The sequence below is a fragment of the Mytilus trossulus genome, chromosome 14 (assembly GCF_036588685.1).
Source record: "Mytilus trossulus isolate FHL-02 chromosome 14, PNRI_Mtr1.1.1.hap1, whole genome shotgun sequence".
NCBI classification, from domain to species: domain Eukaryota; kingdom Metazoa; phylum Mollusca; class Bivalvia; order Mytilida; family Mytilidae; genus Mytilus; species Mytilus trossulus.
Window position 1 is genome coordinate 19,348,647 of NC_086386.1, and position 25,786 is coordinate 19,374,432.

The window sequence follows — 25,786 nt, forward strand, 5'->3', positions numbered from 1 at the left end:
AGAGCCAAAATATCATCCAAATACCGGTATCTAAAAGTATTATTACATTTGTTTATCAGATGTTGTTTCGATGGGTCTTTGCTTATTTTTGTCATAAATTGTAACTCATAACAATACAAAAACACGCAATAAGTGGTGCACAGTTAGTCCCCATTGGAATTCCGATAATCTGACGATATACGGAATCCCCAAAGCGAAAAAAAATGTTATCTAGTAAAAATTCAAGGGCATATATAGTATCAAAGCATGTCCAATTTACATCGGTTTTTTGTTTATTGCTACTAAAAAAATGACCTAAAAGAGTTTGAACATATATATTCACATATATTCATAAATAAATATTTATTTAACTTCAATTACGAAGAAAGAAAAATCGTACAACTTGCAATTTTATAGGTATTTATGTCACCCTTCACAAGGTTTTCAAGTTATATAATATGATACTTTTATAAAGTTGTACAATCAAATATATTAGGGCTGATAAAAATAAAATATCCATGAAATTATTTTTGTTAAACTCTAAAATTACCGTATTGTGTTGACTATAGTGCGCACAAACACATGCTGCTAGAATATTAATCGGGTAAACCCAGAGCAAAACGTTGACATCACGGATCAAAATCAAAACACTATAAAAAGAAAACTCAAATCAATCAAGACCACAGGGAATAACAATGTTGCTGTGTTGTTTCTATTTTTATTTAACTATAAGATAGATCGATGCATGAGTTTACTTGTACATACTACATGCATATTTATTTACCTTCAATTTCAAAGAAAGAAACATCGTAAAACTTGTTAAACCCGCCACGTGTCCATGTGCCTGTCTATACATAAAGCTGTATTGTTAGATATGCAACACCATAATTATTCGCAGATCTATAAATAAAAAGGCTCAAATAAATTGATCACGAAAGTTGATGTTCTGTTAAAATGTCATTGTTTGATTTTTTTATCCCTAAATGGTCAAACGGAATCCATTATAAAAAGGTTATCTTCAGTTCATATGAACTTTCTCCGGAAATAGGAGACACTTCCGAACTATTCATAACACTCCGCTGTTTCCTGGGTATAAAAAGTTATACTAAATTCACTGATGACTTAATTGACTCTTCTGTAATCAATCAATAAAGAATAATAAAAGATATATAAATGTATATTTAATAACTGAATAGATGTTTTAATGGTCAACGTAGACAAATAAATTAACAGATTTAATTTAGACAACCATTGATTAAACAAATCAAACTTTTAAAATTCTCTAAAAAATGAAAATCGTCAGGTTTTATTTATCTTACACTTGACACCACAAAGAATATCCATGACATTATCTTTGTCGGACTCTAAAATAACCGTACTGTGTTGACTATAGTGCGCTTAACCACATGTTTATAGAACAATATTCGGGTGCCCCCAAAGTAAAACGATGGCAGGCAGGAACAATACCAAAACGCCGTAAAAAGAACACTCAAATCAATCAAGACCTCGCCGAATAAACATGTTGCTGTTTTGTTTCTATTTTGAGTGAAGTATAAGATAGATCTATGCTTGGGTTTACTTCTACACACTACATGCAATATTTATTTATCTTCAATTACAAAGAAAGAAAAATTGTAAAACGTGTTAAACCCGCCACGTGTCCATGTGCCTGTCATAAGTTAGTGACTTTTCTCATAACTTAAATGCTTTTTGTTATTTTTGTATATTTTAAAAGACATTGAGACTTGGACGATTAAAAACTTGACTTAATGTTTTTGAAGGCTGTATGTTGACATTATATGTCTATTATCTTTTGTGTTGTTTGGTTTCTGTTGCATTGGCGTGTCCCCGTATCGCCTAATATCCACAATCATACTTTACACAAAATATCTACGTAGTCCATGCTCCTGTGTGGTGTTTATCTGTTCTTTTAATACTCTTTGAAATTAAATTATCTTTGTTTTCTTTAGTTGGGAACTTTTCTGCTTGTTATATATAAAGCTGTATTGTAAGATATGCATTACACTAATTATTCGCAGATCTATAAATAAAAAAAGGCTAAAATAAATTGATCATGAAAGTGGATCTTCTGCTAAAATGTCATTGTTTGATATTTACTAACCCTTAATGGCAAAACGGAATCCATTATTAAAAGGTTATTTTCAGTTCATATGAACTTTCTCCGGAAATAGGAGACACATACGAACTATTCATAACACATTTAACTGATAAATCCATCATAATCATCAACTTCAACATTACCCTTACACCTTTTGTCATTCCACCTAGCTTTTACCCCCTGCTCCATCTATTTCTCTCGCATTTTCTCATTTTTTTTAAACAACAGGAATAAAATTAAGGATGGATATGCGGAATGAGGAAATTTGTTTATGTATTCCGAAAAAACCATTATAGCTTACGATAAGATAAAGTATTTATACAAAGAATATTCTATTATGATTTAAAAGTAAAGAATTAAGTCAAACGATAAGTTTATTTTTCTGTCATTTAATACGTGTACACACGATAAGATTTCATATCGGTTAACGTTTTTTCAATAAACTTTCAAATGCGTTCATTGGAAACTTGTTCTTCGTTGAACGTAATTTAAAGCAGTTTCGCTTAATGAAATTTGATATTTGTTATAGTTAAAGGGTTGTGTATTTGCCCAAAAAAGACAGCAAGTAAACAACACGACAAGAAACTTAAAATCATAACGAGAGGGTAAACTTTTGTTTACCTATATGTTATTCTAAGCCTTTAAAGGCTTTGTTCTTTCTACTCTGTTAAAGGTTTTAAAGTTTACTCAATATATGATGTAGTGATTTCATAAAGTTATACAATCACATTTGTAAAGACTAATTAAAAAAAAATCCTGAAATTATCTTTGTTGGACTCTAAAATTACCGTATTGTACTGATTATAGTACGTACAACGAACATAGGTCGGATACCTCCAAGATCAAAACTATGACAGGAAGGATCAAAATTAAGACCGTTAAAAGAATACAATCAATCAAGACCACGTTCATATACATGTTGTTGTGATTTTTCGATTTTTCGTGAACAATAAGATAGATATATGCATAGGTTTACTTGTACGTACTACATGCAATATTTATTTAACTTCAATAACAAAGAGAGAAAAATCGTAAAACGTGTTCAACCCGCCACGTGTCCATGTGCCTGTCATAAGTTAGTGACTTTTCTTATAACTTAAATGCTTGTTGTTATTTTTGTATATTTTAAAAGATATTGAGACTTGAGACGATTAAGAACTTGACTTAATGTTTTTGAAGGCTGTATGTTGACATTATATGTCTATTATCTTTTGTGTTGTTTGGTTTCTGTTGCATTGGCGTGTCCCCGTATCGCCTAATATTCACAATCATACTTTACACAAAATATCTACGTAGTCCATGCTCCTGTGTGGTGTTTATCTGTTCTTTTAATACTCTTTGAAATTAAATTATCTTTGTTTTCTTTAGTTGGGATCTTTTGTGCTTGTTATACATAAAGCTGTATTGTTTAATATGCAACACATTAATTATTCGCAGATCTATAAATAAAAAAAGGCTCAAATAAATTGATCATGAAAGTTGAACTTCTGTTAAAATGTCATTGTTTAATTTTTTCTATCCCTAAATGGCAAAACGGAATCCATTATAAAAAGGTTATCTTCAGTTCATATGAACTTTCTCCGGAAATAGGAGACACTTACGAACTATTCATAACACTCCGCTGTTTCCTGGGTATAAAAAACTACTAAAATTACTGATGACTTAATTGACTCTTCTGTAATCAATCAATAAAGCATAATGAAAGATATTTAAATGGATGTCTAATAACTGAATAGATGTTTTAATGGTCAACGTAGACAAATAAATTAACAGATTTAATTTAGAACAAATCAAACTTTTAAAATTATCTAAAAAATGAAAATCGTCAGTGTTTATTTATCTTACACTTGACGCCAAAAAATAGAAACACATGTAAATTTTCTAAAAAAAATGAAAATCGTCAGTGTTTATTTATCTTAAACTTGACGCCACAAAATAGAAACACATGTAAATTCTCTAAAAAAATGAAATCGTCAGTGTTTATTTGTCTTAAACATGACGCAACAAAATAGAATCACATGTAAATTTTCTAAAAAATGAAAATCGTCAGTGTTTAATTATCTTAATTAGCTTGACGCCACAAAATAGAAACACATGTAAATTTTCTAAAAAAAAAATGAAGTCGTCAGTGTTTCTTGACGCCACAAAATAGAAACAGTCAGTGTTTATTTGTCTTACACTTGACGCCACAAAATAGAAACATTGTGTATTCCTGGTGACGCCACAAAATAGAAACATTGTGAATTCCTTGTGACATTTATCTAGAAGAGATTAATATAACACATTAAAACATGATTTATTAATAATATTTTGTTAAATCAATACCAAAGCCAGCTATAAGCTATTCTTTTTAAATTTTTGTAACATTTATATCATTCGTTCCATAGCTAAGTAGTTCTTAAATGGGTGGAAATTAATAATATTTTGAAAATGGATTTAAATGCATTTAAAGATATTTGTGTATTCGATAATTCTGATTATTTTACACCTGACTTCGTGAATCATAACACGTGTAGTATCGAAGACAATATGAGAATATATAACAATGTAAGTAAATTGTTATATACATTAGTAATATAAAATCATTTTGTTAACATTATTTATCTTACAAAGTTTTTTTGTTTTGAAAACATGTCGTTTTGTATGATTATATATCAATTTCAAGTTATAGAAATAAGCTATGTTTTCTGTATTTGACACTTATGACAACATAACAGGGTGGCAAACAGCAAATTTAACAAAGTGTATTAAACATAATTGTACTGTTATCATGGTAATTAAAAATTATTTGGATTCATTTATTTTCGTGGGTATCAATTTTCGTGGATAGAGGAAAACTTGCATTTTGATGGATATTTGATTTGGCGAATTTGTCTCAATCTTCATACAAAGCCTATATAAAATGTGTAATTCGTTGAATATTTGAATTCGTAGATCACATGTACCAACGAAACCCACGAAAATTGGTATCGCACGAATAATAATGAATCCACAGTACTTGTTTTTTTTTAGAAATATATTAATTATAAATATTAATACATATTTTGTCTGCTTTTCAGAATGACAACCGAAGCCTTATTAAAAGACCACAGACAGCATCACCGTATGTCATGGCGGTCAAATACAGAAATAAGGCGAAGGTTGCCAGTCGGAAGACAAACCGTGCGATCATTACACGACGTCGGACTGGACGACGAAAGGCTTCATTAATTGACAGTGAATATGGAGGTTGTGAATCGTCGTTCCATACCTATAATACTTCATTAACAGACTTATTTGACGAGTTCAACGACGATTTCGACTTTGATGGTATGCTTATATAATTACATTTTGACGATCACTTTTTATGTTTTCGTTTACAAAATAATATATACATTTTAGCCAAGATAAGATGCTTCGTAAAAACATAAAACTCATATCATGTTTTCATTCACTTTAAATGTTCGTTTTTGTTTACTTTAATGTAAAATGTTACGAAAGCCGTTTTTATGACAAATGGTGTGTCACTGTTCATAACTTTTTGAGTTTGATAATTTAAGAATTATCGTTCTTTGTTTAAAAGAATTGGCAACAGGGACAAACTCAGTTGAGCTAGAACCGTGTTCAAAACTAGACACAAAACAAACATATAGAGACTACGAAGAAAGCTATGTGACGACGTCTCTTGAAAGCTGTTCCCCGTCACCTCTATTGGCATCTAGAACGTCATCAGTAGGAGGAGTCAAACGTATACATTTGTTTTATAATTAGAAATGGTATAGGCTATTTTGGGGATGGCATATGCATGCACTATTCTAGTAGAAAATGGATGTTGCTTTAGACATTATGGGGGCTCGCGGTTCTAAATCATTTTTTTTTAATTTAATATAGGATTTCTCTATATTTTTCTATGAACTTTATCTTATACCAAATAGAAAAATAAAATAAAATAATTGGGTCACCGTTCATTAACGCTCATAATCTGCCTTCGAAAGAAGCATACATGTTTGTCAATGTCCATTTTGTTCTGTTGAACTAATAGCAGAAATAGCGTTAATATCGAAATAAAAAAAAACTAAATTACAGAAATCGCTTAAATTTTACAATTATTGAGTTTATGTACAGCTTTTTCGAAACCAACAACAAAAAATAAAGGTCACTGATAAGTTAAAAAAATTATTTCAATTTTAATGCCAAAAAATGACATTTTTGCACCAAAGGGAGATAATTTGGAGCATTTTAAATTTTAAAAGTCACCTGGTGCCAACACGAATTGATGTTTTTAAATGATTTTTGACAAAATTGTTTTGTACCATATGATAAAGTAACAACTATACAAGGTAATAAATAAAATTTGTAATAAAACATAAATGTTTGATTTTTTTCTGAAAATCTTATACCCGCGAGCCTCCTTAAGTGTAAATTTATACAGTTTCGTTGATATAACCAATCGTATTTATATTATATTGCAATGCGATTTAGTTTTGCTTATTCTTTGTTTTAAATATGGTATGGGCTGTTGTGGCGATGGCATAAACAGGCACTATTCTTATAAATCATAGTGCTTTTAGCTAGACATTAAGTGTAAATTTTACACAGTTTCGTTGATATAACCAATCGTAGTTGTATGATATTAAAAGGTGATTTAATTTTGCTTGTTTATTGCACAGGGTACTGGTTGATATATGATTTTGCCACATAGTTTTGTTTGTTTTTTTATTTTATTTTTCTATTACAATATTATGCAGCGCAGTTAAAGCTTCCATGTATTGTATTTAGTAGTAAAAACAAGGTCTAGCTTTACTATAATAATTTAATAGTTGTATTTTGTGATCACTTTCATCTCGACGTTAAAGATATGCAACGTTAGGTTACGAATCTGATTGTTTATCATGGTAAATTGCTTTTTTCGTAATATTAAACATTTGTGACAAAGATTCTCCTATTAACCTTATAGGATTCTTATAGTTTTCAGAATTAGTGTAAATCAAAATGAAAATAGCGAAACTTTGTTGCCAGAATACTCACTCTTCACTCACTCTTTAAAACTTGATAACCAATCAAAGTTTTAATGTACCTTTTTTGAGACATTCAGCAGAATTCTTAATTTTTGCATCAGTGAATATTAATGAGTAAAGAAATAACAATGATCAAAATTGCGAAACACTACTTTAAATGTATTTATTAAATCGCGCAGTTCCATATCACTTACTTATGTACACATACATATATTTCAGAGGAGGAAAATGAATCCAGATCAGATAAGGATCCAGCATCTTATTGTGAGAACCAGTATCGGCGGATGTGTAAAATGTTAAACATTTCACCAGTGTCATCCTTCATCCGGGAACTGTCGAAAAAGAGAGTATCAGTCAGGCATCGTTCTCTCTGTCCAAAGGATGCCAAAGCAATGTCTGTTGCTCTTCTTGTAAGTATATAAGAGCTAATTTTACATCATTTTTTTCTTTTTTAATCAACAAATAAACAAAGACATATGGAAATTATTTAGTTTGCCCATACAGACATTTTCAGTAGTTAACCCGTTAGGAAGTCTAATACAAGGGAGCTACATAGAATATTTCGAAATATTTCCAATATCTGTGAGGTTGATATGTAATTAAGTTGAACAACAAAAACATCATTTACAAAATATTCTTATCTTTGTGTTACCTTTTTAATATATTCACCTTCATCATCACTATGTGGGTAATGCACAAAACAATATTTCCTTAAAACTGTTCTTACATTTTATTTTTAATAAATTGAACCTGTATGATTTTATAAGTACCGGTATAAAACAAACTGTGTGTTTGTGTTTTATAGGAGAATCCAACAGTACAGATCTTAGATATGACAGACAATGAAATAGGACCAAAAGGTGCTTTGTATTTAGCTGAAATGTTAACGGATAACAGAATCATTACTGATTTAGTAAGTTTACTCACACAACTTCACAATGCACATATAGATTACTAGTATATAGACTATTAGTATTTTTAATCTTTTAAATATGATGAACATTATCAATACGAGTGCAAGAGTTTTGTCATGGCAGTTTGTTACATTAAAAACCTTTTTGCAACACGTATAAAACTCAGCAAATGCCGCTCTTGTTACCAAAGCGTGTGCAGCAGTTTGATGAACCAGAGTGATGTTAAAGAACGTCTCGTCTTTTATTCTAATGATACCAAACCTTGTTGATAAATATGATGGACTTGAAGAATAGATTATAGGTACTGACGTTGTTTATTATCTTAATTATGTGTTATATTGTTCTTTTCATTGGCTTTATATGTTTTGAACTTTTAATGTGAAAGCACTTTTTCATAATATCCATTTGGTGTGACGGGCTCGGTATTAATGCATTCCGCTATTGTTTGATTGTCCTATGGTCATATTTTGTATTCTTGTCTTTCCCTTTTGCTTATTTGCTTTGTCTACGCAGTGTATTCATACAATTTTGAGTTTTCTATGTTGACCCAGCTGTTTGCTTTTATAACGATTAAGATTATAACAGATGTAGCACAATGTAGACTGCTGTACCCCAATTTTTGAATTTGTTACCTATCATGTTTTGCCTACACATTGTTGTCCATATAATGGAATTCTAAACCATACAAGTGAGATCAGGTTTAGACATCTATAAAAGCAGGTTTAATGTAATATTTTCTACATTAGGAAATGCCTGTATCAGTTGTTTTCCATTCGTGTAATGTGTTTGAGCTTTTGGTTTTGCCATTTGATTAGGAACTTTCCGTTAAGACTTTACCTCGGAGTTCGGATTTTTGTTATTTAACTTATTCTCATATATTTAAGAACTTATCGGACAGTCAGATTGGTATTGAAGGTGCTAAACATATTGTGAATATTGCAGTAGAGGTTGATAACTTTACCTCATTGAATCTCTCAGGTAGGATTTTATTGTAAAAGTCTGTATTTTTTTAAAAACGAGAACAGTGGTGTGCAAATATCTATCAATAAGTGTTTTAAAGTAATATAGTATAATTAAATCATATATATATGAAAGAAAAACAGAAAAAATAGAAGAAAAGAAGAAACACGATGAAAAAACAATCAGGCTTACGAAAGATTTAGATAAAATATTCAACTGATGAAATTTTAAAGCTCTCAAAATTGCTTTTTCTGTGTCGTTACCCTACAGATAGTTTCATTCAGTTTTTTTTTTTATGAATAGGTCGTTTATAAAGATACATGGATTTTTTTCTTTTTCTTTCTGTCTAGTTCTTACTCCTTTTTTTTTTATAGAAATTGAGACACAAATTATACATTTTATAAAAAAAAATCTGAAATCTATACTTACTTATTTCATTTTTAGGAAATGGTTTTCGTGAATTTGATGCAATACACTTAACCAAACTGTTCGAGGTAAGTGGTCAACAGTTTGAAAATTAATCTGATTTTGAGCTGGACAATTAAAAACAATTTTTTGACTTTTTAGCGCAAAAATTGAATTAATGCCCATATCATTATTAGATAAATTTAATTGTTGCATATACAGACGATAATACAGCCTCGCTAGCAGATAACGGTTGACTTATATATAGCTGGTGTTACATCTTGTGAATTGTGTGGGTTTTTTTTCTCCAAATGAGTTCATTTGATAAACAGATAAAAAGTAAAAGAAATACCTCCGAAGCAAATTCTGAATGAAAAGTACATAATCATACGACAAAATCAAAAGCTCAAACACATCAACTGAATAGATAACAACTGTCATATACTTGGTACAATCATTTTTTATTAAAAAAATACTTTGCAAATTTTATGCTTTATTAATTTCTTAACGCAATACTATGTAATCCAACAGTTGTTATTTATATATATATAGTTGTAAAACCTTATTACAAGTAGTAGAATCTAAGTATCTTTGAAACGATCTTTACCTTATAAAACCAATCATTAATATCAATCATTCGTATTATAATATTATCAACTATAATTAAAAAAAGTTAAATATATGCACTGATGAATGCTAACTTGTAAGCATTCACACAGGGTAAAGATATAATTTCGTTTTGTACATTTTAGGATACACATAATTTACTCCGACTATCTTTAAGCCATAATGAATTTCGTGAGTTTGGAGGGAAAGTCATAGGCGATGCATTAAGTAAGTGCATTTCATTTTTATCTCTTAATCTTTATGTTAAAATGTTATAATGAAGCCTGATGTATAGAAGGTGTCAGTACAACATTCAAGACGCACAAATACAAATAGATCTTACTATAACAATATCTAGCTTGAACTTGAACTTGCGATTAATTCAAATTAGTAGTTTTATATTGCAACAAATAAACTCATCATAGATACCGGGCTTAAATTTTGTATTTACGCTAGATCGGGTTTCGTCTATAAAAGACTCATCAGTGACGCTCAATCATTGCAGATTTTGTATGCCAAATACCATGATATGATCCTAGTTCGCTCAGCTAGAACACGCACCCTATTTTTAAGTCTGCTTCAAGGACGTTATTTTCAGTCCTTTCTTTTCAAAATCAGCATTCATACAAAGTACTGTATCTTTTTTCTAAAAGAAAACAATTTTATATAATTTAAAGATATATTTATGTGTTAATGTCCAGTTTATAAATAAATGTAGTTAAGCAAATTCCTCTGGCACTGTTGACCTTTTACGTTGTGTCTCTTTATGGAAAATTCCGGTTTCCGATTTACAAATATGTTTTTTAGGCACTTACATTGGCAAGCATCAACAATGATATTATATTGATAGTACCTTGTACATTTACTGTCCTAATTCAAATGTTTACATGTTGATGCTTGGTGGGTTTTGTCTGTCAAAATGGGCTCTTGCATTCATGACGAAATTCCAAGATTAGCGCCCAACCAAATATATATGTCTGGCAAACCCTGCTCTTGCATGACAATCGCTCATATTCCGACTTAACATTTTCCATATTCTCATCATCTTTGTATATAAAGTCAATGGTTTAAATTAATCGAGGAGAACAGGAACATTTTTACTTAAGGATATCGACAGCCTAGTTGTCAGCACTTCTATGTTTACATGTTTTATCATTGAAATGGTCATAATTATAAACTAATTGTTTTCAAAACTTTGAACTTGTCTACCTCAGGAACAGACGAAATATGTGTCTGGCGCACTTACAATATTTCAATCCTGGTATCTATGATGAGTTTGTCTTAAAATATTTTTTTTCAGAAATCAATGACACATTAGAAGAATTAGATCTCAGTTGGAATCATCTACGGTTTGATGGTGCTGATGCTATTGCAGACGGATTAGCAGTAAGTTTTTATACATGTAGGTATCGAAACATGGCAATGACTTAAAGTTTACTGAGTAACAATCGCACTAAAGTAGTTGGTCTTTAGCCACAGTACATAAATATTATATTTGATTGCATTTAGAATACAATCCCAAAAATGTACAACATATAGTCAGTTATCACAACAAAACAAAAAACGGTTGCAAACGCCGATTTAACTCTTTGATAGTTTTGCAGACATGTCATTTTCAGTGTTATAATTACAATGCATATTTTTTTAATGTTTTGTTTCATTAAGATTCATTGAAACATTTAATTTTCAACAGACTCGAACACAAATTTCAACATAGATGAACACAGCAATATGTTGACATGTTTAAGTTATTATCACCTATAGTGGCTTCATACATCAAACACTTGAACACTTAGTTCAAATATGTGCCAAATGCGAATAGGGGTAACGCATATCTTACTGTGTCTATTAATAAATAAAACGGGTTAATTGTTTTATATTTAAATTAATATTTGAATTTTCTGAGTATAATGACTATTTGTTTTATTCATATTTTGCAGTTAAATCAAGGTTTAAAGAAATTAGACATATCATGGAATGGATTTTCAATGCGAGGTTGTGAAACTCTTGCCAAAGCTTTAGAATTTAATGAATATTTAATTGAACTGAATTTGGAATGTAACAGAATAAACAAAGATGCTTTAGAGAAACTTTTAAAAGGAATGAAAGCTAATCAAACTTTAGAAGTGTTGAAGGTATGCATGTTTAATCTATATCCATTCTTCTCCTCTTTTCTTATAACTAGATAGTGTTGAAGAAATACAAATTAAGTTCAACATGATGGTGCCCTTTAAACATTGGTTCAGCAAAAATACATATACATATATGACAGTTCTTGTCCATTCGTTTTTGATACGTTTTGTTATTTGATTTTGCCGTGTGATTATGGACTTTCCGAATTGATTTTCCTCTAAGTTCAGTATTTTTGTGATTTTACTTTATACATAGATACACAAAAAAATGTACAATTAATTCAAGATTGTACGTAGAACTTCTTATTGCTACTATGCATGAGATGATTTTCCTCGAATACGTAGACAGTTATAACATTTCAGGAATGATTTATGTCATGATTGGATCTATGACTTGAAATGCAATTGATTTAGCTAACAGGGTGTATATATATTGCGGTTAATTTAAATTTGAATTAATTTTTCTGGAAAACTAGTGGATAACTTTTTCTGGAAAACTAGTGGATAAATGTATTCGAATTGCTTGCGCTCATAATGGTAGAATGCAAGGAACGGATAGAAACACGTCCAAATATAAAACAACATGTGTATCATATAGCAATAGACAGGAATTTGAAAGTTGAGTGAGCTTTAATGACTAGAAGACGGAAATTGCAGGAAATTAGAGGAAATTGCCGGCTTTGTTTTCATTACTAATCATATCCTGTCTTTCGTTTTAGTTGGGCTGGAATCCTATCACGACAAAAGGTGCACAGATGATCCTAGATTTTATCAACGATAATCCTACCTCTGGGCTAAAGAAAGTCGATATTCGAGTAAGCTTTGAAATGGATGTAGAAATCCTGTTCTTTAAAGACACCCAAAGGACCAGATCTTACCACAGATTGACGAGAAATACATGAAAACCAAGTCATATTCTTTGATAGCATTAAAGCTATTTTTTATTTACACTTTGAAAAACAGTTTTCATGATTTAAATGTTCATTTGTTAATTAGTTTGGGTTTTTGTACAATCGTTGTAAGAAGGTTTGCAAGTTGTAGTTTCATTCTGTTAACAATATATGCTGATTTGAGTGGACATATGTTAATATTTATAACAGTGACTTGACTATACACAAGCAAATCAACCAACTTTTGCAGAACCCTCAATTGGAAATATATATCAATAAGGAGAACAGCAAAATTTCTCGATTGCTCGGATCATTGATTTTATTACTTGCTTGTACATCAACTATTACAATAATTTTTTAAACTGAAAAGTGCATGCAGTAATAAAAAAAATCTTCAGATAGTTCAAAATATAAAGTGTGCATCTATATGTAGCTTATTTTTTAATTTCGATATATAATTCTTTTCTCCAACTTTATTTTCTTTTATAGACGCAGCTTGTAGAGAAAGAATTTTCAGAGAATGTGAAAAAAATGAAAGAAGATAAAGACATAGTATTTATTCATGGACCAATTCGTGGAGATCATGGTTCTGGTGAAGATGATGACGAACTCTCCCTTATAGACGAAAATCCTATAATAGTGCTTATGGAATTTGGACATATGAATGGTTTCCGGCTAACGGATCTCTTTTCTGTTTTTGATAAAGATGGAAGTAAATCTTTGGACTTGAGTGAAATAAAAACGGGCTTGATGGTATGTTATAATTTGTTTGCCAGTTTATTTTAAATCTATGAGTTTCACTGTCCCTGTGGTATCATTCGCCCCTCTGTTAATATGTTCAAAACTATTTGAAGTTACCAATTTAATGGGGAAAGCAATTCAAAGACGGTATACAATGGATATCAAGAGCATAATACACCTTAATCTTCACTGCTTTCATACCTTGTCTTTGACTCCTGCATAAAGTTATAATTTCTAGAAATGGGGATAATAGTTAAATGAAATATTGAACTCTGAGGTAAATTAAAATCGAAGTCCTTAATCAAATTGAAAAATCAAAAACTCAAACACATCAAACGAATGGATAACAAGTTTCTTCTTATAATTATTCGGCAAGTTTTATGACATGTCTGCTTGTAGTAATGCACATATAGTAACTTTATTTTACAGGGTATTTATAAAGTATGTTACTTTCTTTTATTGCCTGCTTATAGTATTGTTGGGTTACTAGCTTGTGTGCTGTTAGTTTTATGATGCAGATTGATTTCTTATAATTTAAAGTTTTTGTATGTCTTTGTTTTATTTGGAAAATGTGAATATAAATACGAATATTGTTTTAAACAAATTCCACAGCAAATATATTGTATTTACAAAAGAACAAATGTCCTAAGCTAAATAGTTCTATATTCTTTAAAAACAAATCCCATAAACATATATTTTTAAATTATCAAATGGTCTCAATAAAATTGAATCATAACTATTATTATTATACGTTTTATGCTCGTGCATGTTTACACTATACCGACTTTATATACAGGAATGTGATCCTTACGCAGAAACTGCCCCAACAGATTTATGAGGACGGAAGATTTCAAATGACAGTCCGTCATATATTATGGACACGATCACGAATTGGATGATCTTTACGATGTGTCCATGTCTAAACTAACTAACGACAATTTTGCCACGTCTTAGACTGTTGTTTACCATCTGCGTCGTATGTCTGATATATACCGACCGTGACCTATATGCCTGGTCTGTCTTGTGCTAATTCGTATCGTTATACGACGTTTCTCGGTATACTGGTATTAAATCTTAAATTCATGTATTCAGTTATTGTTGTTCGGTTATAAATTGTTATATGTCTTATCGTTTGTGGTTTGAATTCTGTATTTTCTATACATTTCAGATGTATGTATTATTTGTCAATATAGTCGAGTTAATTTAAATTTTCAATGAAAAGTAAAATATTGTGCTAGTCCGAATAAGTATGATGTCGTTACAGCATTACATTGACATAGTTTTCAAGACCATCATAATCATGATAAATATTTGGACTAGTATTGTGAAAAAAATTGTGAATTTTTGGATAAACTTCCAAAAATTGAATAAATTAGCCTGTAATTCAGTGGTTGTCGTTAGTTTATGTGTTACATATTTGTTTTTCGTTCATTTTTTTACATAAATAAGGCCGTTAGTTTTCTAGTTTGAATTGTTTTACATTGTCTCATCGGGGCCTTTTATATCTGACTATGCGGTATGGGCTTTGCTCATTGTTGAACGCCGTACGGTGACCTATAGTTGTTAATGTTTGTCATTTCAGTCTTAGTGGATAATTGTCTCATTGGCAATCATACCACATCTTTTTTTTTTTATATATTCAAGATAATGTATACGTCACAAAAATACTTCAATGTTTATGGTGTCCTGTGCTGTCGTCAATGGGATATGTCCGTTGTAATTCTACAGTTTACCTGTTGTAATGTACTACCGGTATTATATTATTTGTTTATGCATTTGGTTGTGCTGCGTTTGTTTGTTATGTATTCTTGTCACGTTTTGTTGCCATTTTAGCAATATGTTTTTCTTAACATTGCCATTGCCATATAAGCGGGAGTTTAAGCTAGCTATAACACCGTTCATCGCACCATTGTTTCTAACAATGTCTTGTAACAAGTCGGAAATATGGCAGTTGTAATCAAATAGTCCTTTTCATATGTTGGCGTTTGTTTTTGGTTTTCATTTCAGTGTTTCTGCTGTTCCGTTTTTTTCTTCTTATAGTTGACGTCTTTCCATCGGTCTTAATCCGGATTTGTTTCTCTTTATTGAATCATGGCTTTTGAACAACGGTAAATTACGAATGCCTTTATTTGACAATATGTATTTATTTTTCTAAAAGTTTTAATTTATTTGCAGTGCACTGTATAGTTTAGAGGCAGCATGAACATCTTGTTGACATTTTGTTCCCTTCAAATTATACATGTATTTGTCAAAAAACGATATTCTTATACTTTATGTAGATTTCTTGAATTACTTATTCATTTCATTGGACACGCGGCATTTTTACTTTTCACTACCATTTGTTAGTCCCGCCCATCCATAGCAATATGTGATAATATAAGCAATGAATGTTAATGTCTAAAATTAACACCCGCTTAGCCGATCAGTAACAACTAATGTCCGAGGTTTACCATTTCATATTTCTACACCATTTTCATACTTTTGATGTTAGCATTAGTAAACTGTCTTAATTTTTTACTTCATTTTTGTTTACAATTGTCCTTCTGATGATAAATTGCACACTTCAATCATAAGGCATTCAGTATCAAAAATTAAACTCACCGCACTTGAGTGGAGATGCTCGGTTAATAACACACACTCGGTGAAAAAATTATTACGCACAACCTCTTCTTGTGTGATATTTTTTCCCTCGTGAGTGAATCTACTCTAACATATTTGTCACTTTGCAGTTTGTCAGATATAGAATTACTTCATATAAATTAGAACAGAAATTTATGAAAACGCGTTAAAGGTTGGGTTGCTATCTGATGACATAAACACCACATTTTGTGTTGTTGCATACATCTGGGGTCTGAGAGAGTTGAAATGAAAAGACACAAAAATAAAACAGACCTAAGGACAGGAATTGTTTCGTTGTTTTGATGTGGTTCAGTGTAAGAAAGTTTTAGTGTCTTAAACGATCTTAAACGATGGATATAGATGTATATTGCACAGTGGAAACATAAAGTGCACTCATAACTTAGCAATGCGAACATGTTCATTTGTAATAAAACATCTGTAACACGTAAGATTAATATGCTAATATATCTTGAATGTATATATATGCAAACACGTGTTTATTATTTATCACCGAATTTAAAGATCTGAAAGTAATTGTATTCCTTTGTTTCGTTTTGAAATAAATCTGATAGCTATTTCTTTATTCCAAGATCTCATTAGACATTAAAATAAAATTTACCGTAAATTTACCATCCGAGATATGTATAGCATGTAAACTTTATTGGTGTTCTTATTTTTTATTTTTATTTTCTCGAATCTTTCATAAAAAAATATTTTCCAATATTGTTGAATACTTTTGTTTTTTCAATTAATTGTTTCCCTTCCTGTATATTTCGTGTAAAATTAGGGAAAAGGTCAATATAAAAAATACCGACATCCAAGTAGAATTAAAAGGAAAGTCCATAATCAAATGGAAAACTAAAAAAACTCAAACATAACACACTAATGGATATCAACTGACGTGTTCCTGACGTGGTAAAGGCATTTGCTAATGTAGAATATGAAGGATTTAACCTGGTTGTATTACTAGCTAAACCTCTCACTTGTATGAATGTCGCATGTATTTCCGTTATATTGAGGATGTTCGTATATCCTATACTTTTAAGAGCAAAGTTGGTGGTGGTTATAATTCTGTAATCAAATATTAGTAGTATGATTTAAATGTACATTGGATTGGGTACACCAATTACAATTCAATTCCGCACACAACACAACAAAACAACAAAAATATTCATTTACACGGATATGCATATATACCTTTATGATACCAAATATTTTGTAAAAATATCTTCTCACATAAACTTTTTGAAAATCTTCTTATTTAAATGTTATGTCGTCTTTATGTTTCAGGATGGTATTCTTATAATTCAAATTCTAAATTGATATTGCGTGCAAAAAAAAATCAAATAGTCTTTTTATCCCTCTTCACTTCGGAGGGAATGTTCTGGGTGAATATCCCTAAAGAAGGGAAGTATAAAGGGTTACCTCTGTCCCTTCCTTCATGTGTCTTTATCAAATCTGTCACTTTATTTTCCCCAGTAAAAACATATGATAGATTCTTGATATAGAGCATAACACTTCATGTATGCTTTAGATTTTTATTTATTTCTATTGATTTCAATTTTTTGAGGATTGATGCAAAATAAAAAAGAAACTGTGTAATTCGTTAAATATTAAAACTGTAGTGTTCCTTTACCAACGAAAACCACGAAAATTGGTATACCATGAATAATAATAATAAATATTTGTATGGTGCATTTGATCAGTTATAGAAGTATTTGTATTTTCAGATGGCAGGGATTCCTTTACAAGAACACTGTTTAGAAAAATTAATAGATAAACTAGATGATGATGACAGCGGGGAAATAGAATATGCGTATGTCTTTATTTCTACACATAAAAAAGTGGAATCACAAAAATACTGAACTCCGAGGAAAATGCAAAACGGAAAGTCCCTAATCAAATGGCAAAATCAAACGATAAAAGACATCAAATGAATGGACAACAACTGTCATATTCCTAACTTGGTACAGACATTTTCAAATGTACAAAAAGTTTATTTTTATTTGTTTGTAATTTAAATTTAATATTGCTTTAAGAACCAGTAACTTATAAATCTGTTTCTCAGCAAAATAAATTTGTCATTATAAGTTGACTATGGCGTAAGATTAGTTAATATACAGTTCATGACACATGCGTTACTTTCCTACATAATGTATATTTATCTAAACGCAAATTCATCTGGTCAGGTTGTAAAATTAGATTTTTGAGTATTCAGAAATTGCACATACTATGTTTCAACTATGCAGTTTACACGTATTTGGGATACATTGATAAGCATTTTATTTTATGTGGTTCATTTTAGTGAAATGATGCAAGCGCAGATGATTCATAGAAGACAAAAGGCTCAAATGATGAAGGATATAGCAGATGGTTCGGTTGATATAGAAAAGACAGAGGTTGGTCGAGTAAGGGGTAAATTACATAAACTAATGGCTAAACATATGGACGGAAATCCTGCTTTCAAACGCCGCGTGGATGATTTTAAGAAGTTACTGGAAAGCTCTCAGAAAGATGAAAGTCTTCGAAAAGAAATGGAAAAGAAGGTAGCAATGCGTAAATCATCTAAAGTTGAGCGGGAGAGAAAACAAGAAATTACAAAGGCAACGGAAGAAGCACTGCAAGATATTATTGAAGCGGACACAATTGAATCACAAATGCACGTGGATACAAATAAACTGTCAAACTTAACACTTGAAAAAGTCGACAAAGATCATACATCATTAAATAATGGGACAAATAAGACACCGCGGTCTAATAAAAATGAAAATGATTGGATAGCTTTACATGTTTAGTTCGACTGATCTAATTTATAATTGTGTTCTCGTTGGTGTTCAAACATGTTACAGATGTCAAGCTAAATTATTTTGTTGTATTTTTTTAATAATTGTGCCATGTCTCATTGTCGTATTAAAGGCCTTCATGAAGCAAAACTGTTATTGTTGTCTGTCTCAGCGCCGACTTATAATTAACACATTTGAAACATATACTGGTATTGAATTATAGTGTATCCTTTTGAGCAAGCCTTGTAAACTTAGCCACTGTCAATCGTCACTTATAGCTAGACAACGTTGTCGAATTTATGTTAATGTAACGTAAAAAAATCACCTAATGAAATAAAATAAAGAGGTCTGATTAACTGAGCAATCATTGGAATCTATAATACGTATACAGGGCCTTATACATAATGGATATTCCAAGCCTGAGGCACAGGTTTATTAATGGTAACGACAACCAAGGAACCGTAATGAAAATTCCTAATATCGGCCTTGATTGCTTTCCTCGTTTCTGACTTATCATTGGATAGTCTCCATGTATTATTGTTAAAACAATAAAGTTAAAAAGTGTTTCACGCGAATAATAGTTTTATAGACTGATAGGATTTTTTTTTTGATAATTATTAGCCGCATTTTATTTCAAGCTAAAACTAAAAACTGCAAAACTTCGATCTCAATTAAATCAGTTGTTATTTTTTGCTGCTACACCTAAGAGGCAGCGTATATACAAAAAAAGAAGATGTGGTATGATTACCAATTAGACAACTCTCCACAAGCGACCAAAATTATTCAGAAATTAACAACTTTATCACAACATCGGATTTTAATCAGATTGGAAAACTTGTATCCTCGTGTCATGGGTTTTCGTTCTATTAAGAATGCATTGTGACGTCCCACTTTCCATTGAAAAAGCATGTATAGTACGAATGCATATGAAGTACGAAAACATGATCTGACCATACAATTTTAGAACAATTGATCAACTGATATGGAAGAGATCGGTTTGCAGTGTCGACTTCTTGATTAAGGCGTATTTAACGAAAGACATGATATCTTAAATCAGTTTTTAAACATCTGCGTTGGTTCCAGTGCTTGGGGAGTTCCTTTCCCGAGGAAATCACCTTCCGTGCAAATATATTTAGTCTACCTTTTGTTACATTGACAAAAGGTAGACTAAATAAAGGTAACAGTAGTATGCCGCTGTTCAAAACTCGTAAATCCATGGGGAAAAAAACAAAAACGGGGTAACAAACTAAAACTGAGGGAAACACAATAAATATAAGAGGACTAAATGATAGAATATCAGTATGTGGTTATAATGAATAATATCTGTAGATATAAGAGTTCAAAAAGAGGCGACTACAAAGTCCTATGGTTGTAATTACAAAATGATAATGGTTTAAGTATTCTATCGAGTCATTAATGCGTTTAATTGATCGAAATAAGATATTTCAACTCTTCTATCTGGTCTGAGTCATGTTCGTCAACAATGTATGTAACCAACGCTTCATCATGTTTAAGTTTAAAACTTTTATCATTTATAACGAATGAAAATACACATCTATGAGAAACCAATTCACTTCCTCTTATTGATATATAATAATGCAAGGACAAGAAGACGGCTATGATTTCAAATATAGCAGCTCAACGACTTTATAGACGCTCGCGTGGAGTTTGATGTGTTTCAGCTTTTGATTTGTCATTTGATATAACTTCATATAAAAGAAGGACGAAAGATACCAAAGGGACTGTCAAACTCATGAATCTTAAACTGACAACGACATGGCTAAAAATGTAAAGACAAACAGACAAACAATTGTACACATGACACAACATAGAAAACTAAAGAATAAAAAAGACACAACATAGAAAACTAAAGAATAAAGAAGACTTTCTGTTTTGAATTTTTCCCTGGAGCTCGGTATTTTTGTCATTTTACTTTTTTATATAGATAGGTATTTAATCCCATTCTATCAACCCATGTATATGAAATATTACTCTCTCTCGGTTGATATAATATTCTAAAGATTGTGGTACGTTACGGAAACCTATTATGGTCTCATTGAAAAGAGTTGATACAGACAGGAAACTTTTAAAACAATGGTTATTAATGATTAAAGCTAATGAACCCATGCTTTGAAATGATAAATTAAGGTAACAATAATTTACTAATGTTCAAATGTCATAACTTGATTAGAAAGATACAAATCAAAATAACAAACACAATCTTAAGTATCATGTTAAATCAAAAGATAAAAACAAGGGAAAAGGTTCAGGAGTCTCCTGAAATGCATCACATACCATACAAATCCTCACTCAAGAGTAGGACACAATCGAGAGAAAAATACAGAGGGTGTTATATAACATAAGACGTAGCTTCACTACTTCTTTGTAGCTCTGTTGGATCCTGCTTATGAAGTCCGAGAAGTGTGAATATGCATGCGCGTAACGTATGAATTAAAATACTAGATTGTATTGAATACATCGGAGTGGGCAGAGGGTTTGTAATTGCTGATCATGAGAAACCAGAATATGACGATTGGAAAGTTGAAATCATCACATCTGTCAATGATTCTAGCTACCACATATCTTGTATGTCAATATCGAGAAAACGTTCAAAACATGAAGTAGATATTGTACTTTTGTTAATTGCGTTATTCTCCAGTTCGGTGAGATATATGAGATACAAGTTCTCACTTAGATGTGAGTTATTGATCGATGAGTAACAGGACATTTTCAATATATCTAAACGTGAAATTGATTCAATTTGCATTTTTAATTTTATTTTTTGTCAGTCATGTATTTAATAAAAGATGCTTAGTACGAGTACAGTAACGATTAAGCATGCGAGACTGCCAGTAAGTACCAATAAGAAAACAGATTATAAATAGGTGTTATGTCCAAGAATATCTTAGGAAAGCTATCTTGACTAAGATAATTGATAAGTGCTCAGGTGGACATCAGGGCATCATCATGTACCAAAACCAACTTCTTATATCAGATTAGCAAACAATGCAATTCTTTTAATCAGTAAACTCTGATGAACAGCAGCGTTGCTTGATTCAAAGTCATTGGGCCATACTCTTGTGGGCTGTGAAATTGTCAACAAACTGAGATGTACTGATAGCAACTTTTTGTAGAAAGTATCAGTGATCTGTCACAAGTAGGTCTAAAGCCTCTGATGCATGTTTTTTTTCTATGTTGAAGACCCCATTGGTGGCCTTGTGCTGTTTTTTGCACTTTTGGAGAGGTGGGTGTCGCTTTGACACATCCCCCATTTTACTAATCAGACGGACTTAAGCAGAAAACTTTTAAATTAAAAAATGCTTAATAATTCGAAGTCACTGGATTGTGACCTAAGGGCACAGTCTCAAAATATTATTCAAACTGAAATATACTGACAGTAATGCTACTTTATTTCAAAAATCAATGATCTATCTTCCCCTTTGCTAATGTGCTTTCTGTCTTTTTTGTCATAATTGTTTGTGTTTAAATGTTGTCTGCTGTACCCCTATTTTTTTATATATTTACTTATGTTTATTTGTTTTGTTTACACATTGTTGTGAATATAATGGAATTTGAATTGACTGTCATATAAGTGAGAGGTTTAGCTAGATATAAAACCAGGTTTAATCCACCATTTTCAACATTGGAAAATGCCTGTACCAATTCAGGAATAAGACTTTTGAGCTTTTGATTTTTACCAATCGAAATTACTAAAACAGAATACTTTACAATTCTTGTCAGGACTGATGTCACATTCACCAGAAAAGTAATCCCTATATCTAGAAGCCAAGACAAAAAAACATCACTTTTTTATTTTTATTAATTTTATGTTTTGTATTAGAAGGAATAATTTGAAAAACAGGGTTTTTGTTGACTTACATTAATTGACTCAGCCATATTTGGCATAGAGATTTGGTAATTTGTATTTCCAATGATCTTTAACTCAACATTTGTTTAGGCCCTTTATATCTTGATAACTGTGCCAATGGGAAAGTATATAAGAACAAAAGGTGCATCTTGTTGTTCAATTTTAGCCCTAGATCTTCAATGAGTTTTTACAACCACTGGGTAATATTACTACTGTATGATGTTTCCAAGGCTGTTAACAGTCCTCTTTTCAGCAGACATGATTTAACATTGAGTAAGTAATTTACAAGAAAAAATATGGTAATGGTCCCAGGATATAACAAGTGTGATAATTATGTTTTTACTTTCAACTTCTTCTTGGCAACTTCCCTTGGTTTAAGTTACTGTTTTAAACTTTTTATTTTTTGTAGTAATAAATCAATTTTCAACACGTTTTGGCCATTGGTTGAAAAGTCTTGAAAATTGGTTTATCAATACAATAATTAAATATATGTTCCCTATAGGATTTTTTGATACAAGGACTTTGTATTTTGACAAGATAAACTCAATGCTTCAATATTATATTATATCATTTATTCTATTCATATAAAATACTTCATTATCATGTAAATTGTTCTTAAATAGTACATGTGTACAAACAATAAAAATTTAAATCCTAAATTTCAACATATACATAATCTCTCTATAAAAACAAAATGCACAAACATTCAACAATTTAATCCATACTCAAGTCTATGTACATTTAAAAAAATAGGCCAGACATGTGTCATATTGTATATATCAAATAAATTTCATCCATACATTCTCTATATTCAATACCAAAAAAATGTGTGTAAAAATTAAAATTCAAGAATGTAAATGGCTACTCTTCATGCTTTAAACGAACTCAAAATTTCATATTTCAAACTAGTAGAATTTATTGTGAGGTCATTCATATTCATTCATAATGACCTTGATAGTAATTACAATTATAGAGGCTTCTGACAAATACCATACATAAAAATAAGTCCTCTCAATGTAATATAATCTAATGTTTTGGTGGTGTTGGTGTTGTCCTCTTTTTACTTTTGGGTTTTAAGTTAGACCCTACAGATGTTACTGGTGTTGATGGAGGTTTAATTTGGAATGGCTGCAGCTGGAATTGTTGTCTTTGAATCTGCTGTAGCATCAGTTGTGGTGGCATAGGACCTCCAGCTGGTTGTGGCTGACCTGGCTTTAACTGAGACAGTGCCACCTGGTGACCACCAATTGTTTGAGCCGTCAAAACACCTAAAAGAAACATTTTATGTGAAATTTTTGAGTAACAAAAAATTACTTCATACAAATCGTCAATATAAAAAATAAGGAGATGTGGTATAATTGCAAATGAAACAACTAAAATTGAAATGAAGTGGCTGTAGCATTTTTAAGCAATCATTCTCCCTTCAAGTATGAGAATAACCCATTCCATGTAGTCAGCTATAAAATATAGTGGGCTTCACTCTGCTTCCCACTTCAAGTTTTTAGTTTTTAGATGGCTCTTGTGACAGAAATAAGGATGTTCATGTAGGTCACATGACATGTGTGATGGAACATGTCAGATACCTGTGGAGGTTGATAAATATGAGGCCTTTTAATAAAAGAAATTCTTAAACAAACAAACTAAACAATGATTAAGTTTTATGGAAAGGTTCTATTAAAAATTCACACATTTCTATGATTTTTCCTAGCAGATGATAGTGGATACAGACTGATATAAAAAAAAAACATTTATCAAACAGGAAATTAGTATTTTTTCATATCAAAATTACAAATTTCACTATAATTTGGATATAAAATTAACCTTGTTTGGGAGTGTTTGTGAATACCATACTTCATATCATAAATATAATCAAAGAGCTGAAAGGTCTGAAGAAAAATGACGCCACTGTCTCTAATATTGGGATAGTTTTTATGCAAGTCTTGATTTTCACATACCGTAATTAGTTTAACAATGCAACATGTATCGTAAGCATATAATTGATATTCGTATATGAGTGTGTGTGTGTGAAGTGAAGGTGACAACTGGCTGGTTTTTTAAGACAAATGAATAGGTCAAGACTACCTGAATTGTACAAATAAATACCGTAGAAAGGCTTGTGTATTTCTCACTGGTACATAGTCTGAATCCGGGTTCGTTCGCTTCCATTCACCTTTGTGCCACTCATGTTCACCCCCTTTCACTTTCACACCCTACATGTTCGCACCCAATCTTAATTGGTTTTGTGTTTAATAACTCTGTAAGCAAGTGTTTTCTCATATGCTTAATTGTTGTCATTGTCTCAAAATAAAGTGAGACAGCATTTTTTTTTTGTGTTGAATAAATCTTAATCATGTTTTGGATAGCGTATTGTTAAAAATAATAATAATCCTTTCTAAATAAAGTGGTATTTTGTCAACGTTTTATTTTGTGTTGAATAACTCTTAATCATGTTTTGGTTATATTAGTGGATTGCTATATTTTGGTTTCTATGTTTTATTGTTTCGTTGTTTCAGATCAAAGGGACCGAGCTGTTAAAAACAATTATCTTTTGTATTTTTTCTTCAAAATCTTCAATGTTTTACTCATACCAAGCTATAAATACATTTAGTATTTACACCAAAGCAATTTAAAACAATAACCATGATTTTCCAATTATTCAACTTGAATTTGAATTAAAATTGGGCGCAAATGAGTAGAGTGCGAACGGACCTCGGGAACGTGTAGGGTGCGAAAATGTTTAGGGCGCAAACAGACCTGATACCACATAGTCTGA

General features: G+C 30.9%; 2 protein-coding genes across 2 annotated transcripts in view; one reads left to right on the forward strand and one right to left on the reverse strand.

Annotated features, from left to right (window-relative positions):
- The window catches only part of LOC134695836 (leucine-rich repeat-containing protein 74A-like), a 29,457-nt gene extending 10,207 nt beyond the window's left edge, over window positions 1-19,250 (forward strand). Inside the window, exons 2-13 of the mRNA XM_063557268.1 lie at window positions 5,158-5,407; window positions 7,315-7,505; window positions 7,901-8,008; window positions 8,894-8,987; window positions 9,414-9,463; window positions 10,127-10,208; window positions 11,281-11,366; window positions 11,921-12,115; window positions 12,832-12,927; window positions 13,492-13,755; window positions 18,093-18,178; window positions 18,668-19,250. Coding sequence (XP_063413338.1) covers window positions 5,158-5,407; window positions 7,315-7,505; window positions 7,901-8,008; window positions 8,894-8,987; window positions 9,414-9,463; window positions 10,127-10,208; window positions 11,281-11,366; window positions 11,921-12,115; window positions 12,832-12,927; window positions 13,492-13,755; window positions 18,093-18,178; window positions 18,668-19,157 — 1,992 coding nt within the window. The 3' untranslated portion in view covers window positions 19,158-19,250. The remainder of the gene's footprint in view (window positions 1-5,157; window positions 5,408-7,314; window positions 7,506-7,900; window positions 8,009-8,893; window positions 8,988-9,413; window positions 9,464-10,126; window positions 10,209-11,280; window positions 11,367-11,920; window positions 12,116-12,831; window positions 12,928-13,491; window positions 13,756-18,092; window positions 18,179-18,667) is intronic.
- A 4,342-nt stretch (window positions 19,251-23,592) lies between these two features.
- Window positions 23,593-25,786, reverse strand: part of LOC134697332 (transcription factor SPT20 homolog) — a 28,314-nt gene continuing 26,120 nt past the window's right edge. Inside the window, exon 24 of the mRNA XM_063559540.1 lies at window positions 23,593-24,281. Within this exon, the coding sequence (XP_063415610.1) occupies window positions 24,040-24,281 (242 nt within the window). The 3' untranslated portion in view covers window positions 23,593-24,039. The remainder of the gene's footprint in view (window positions 24,282-25,786) is intronic.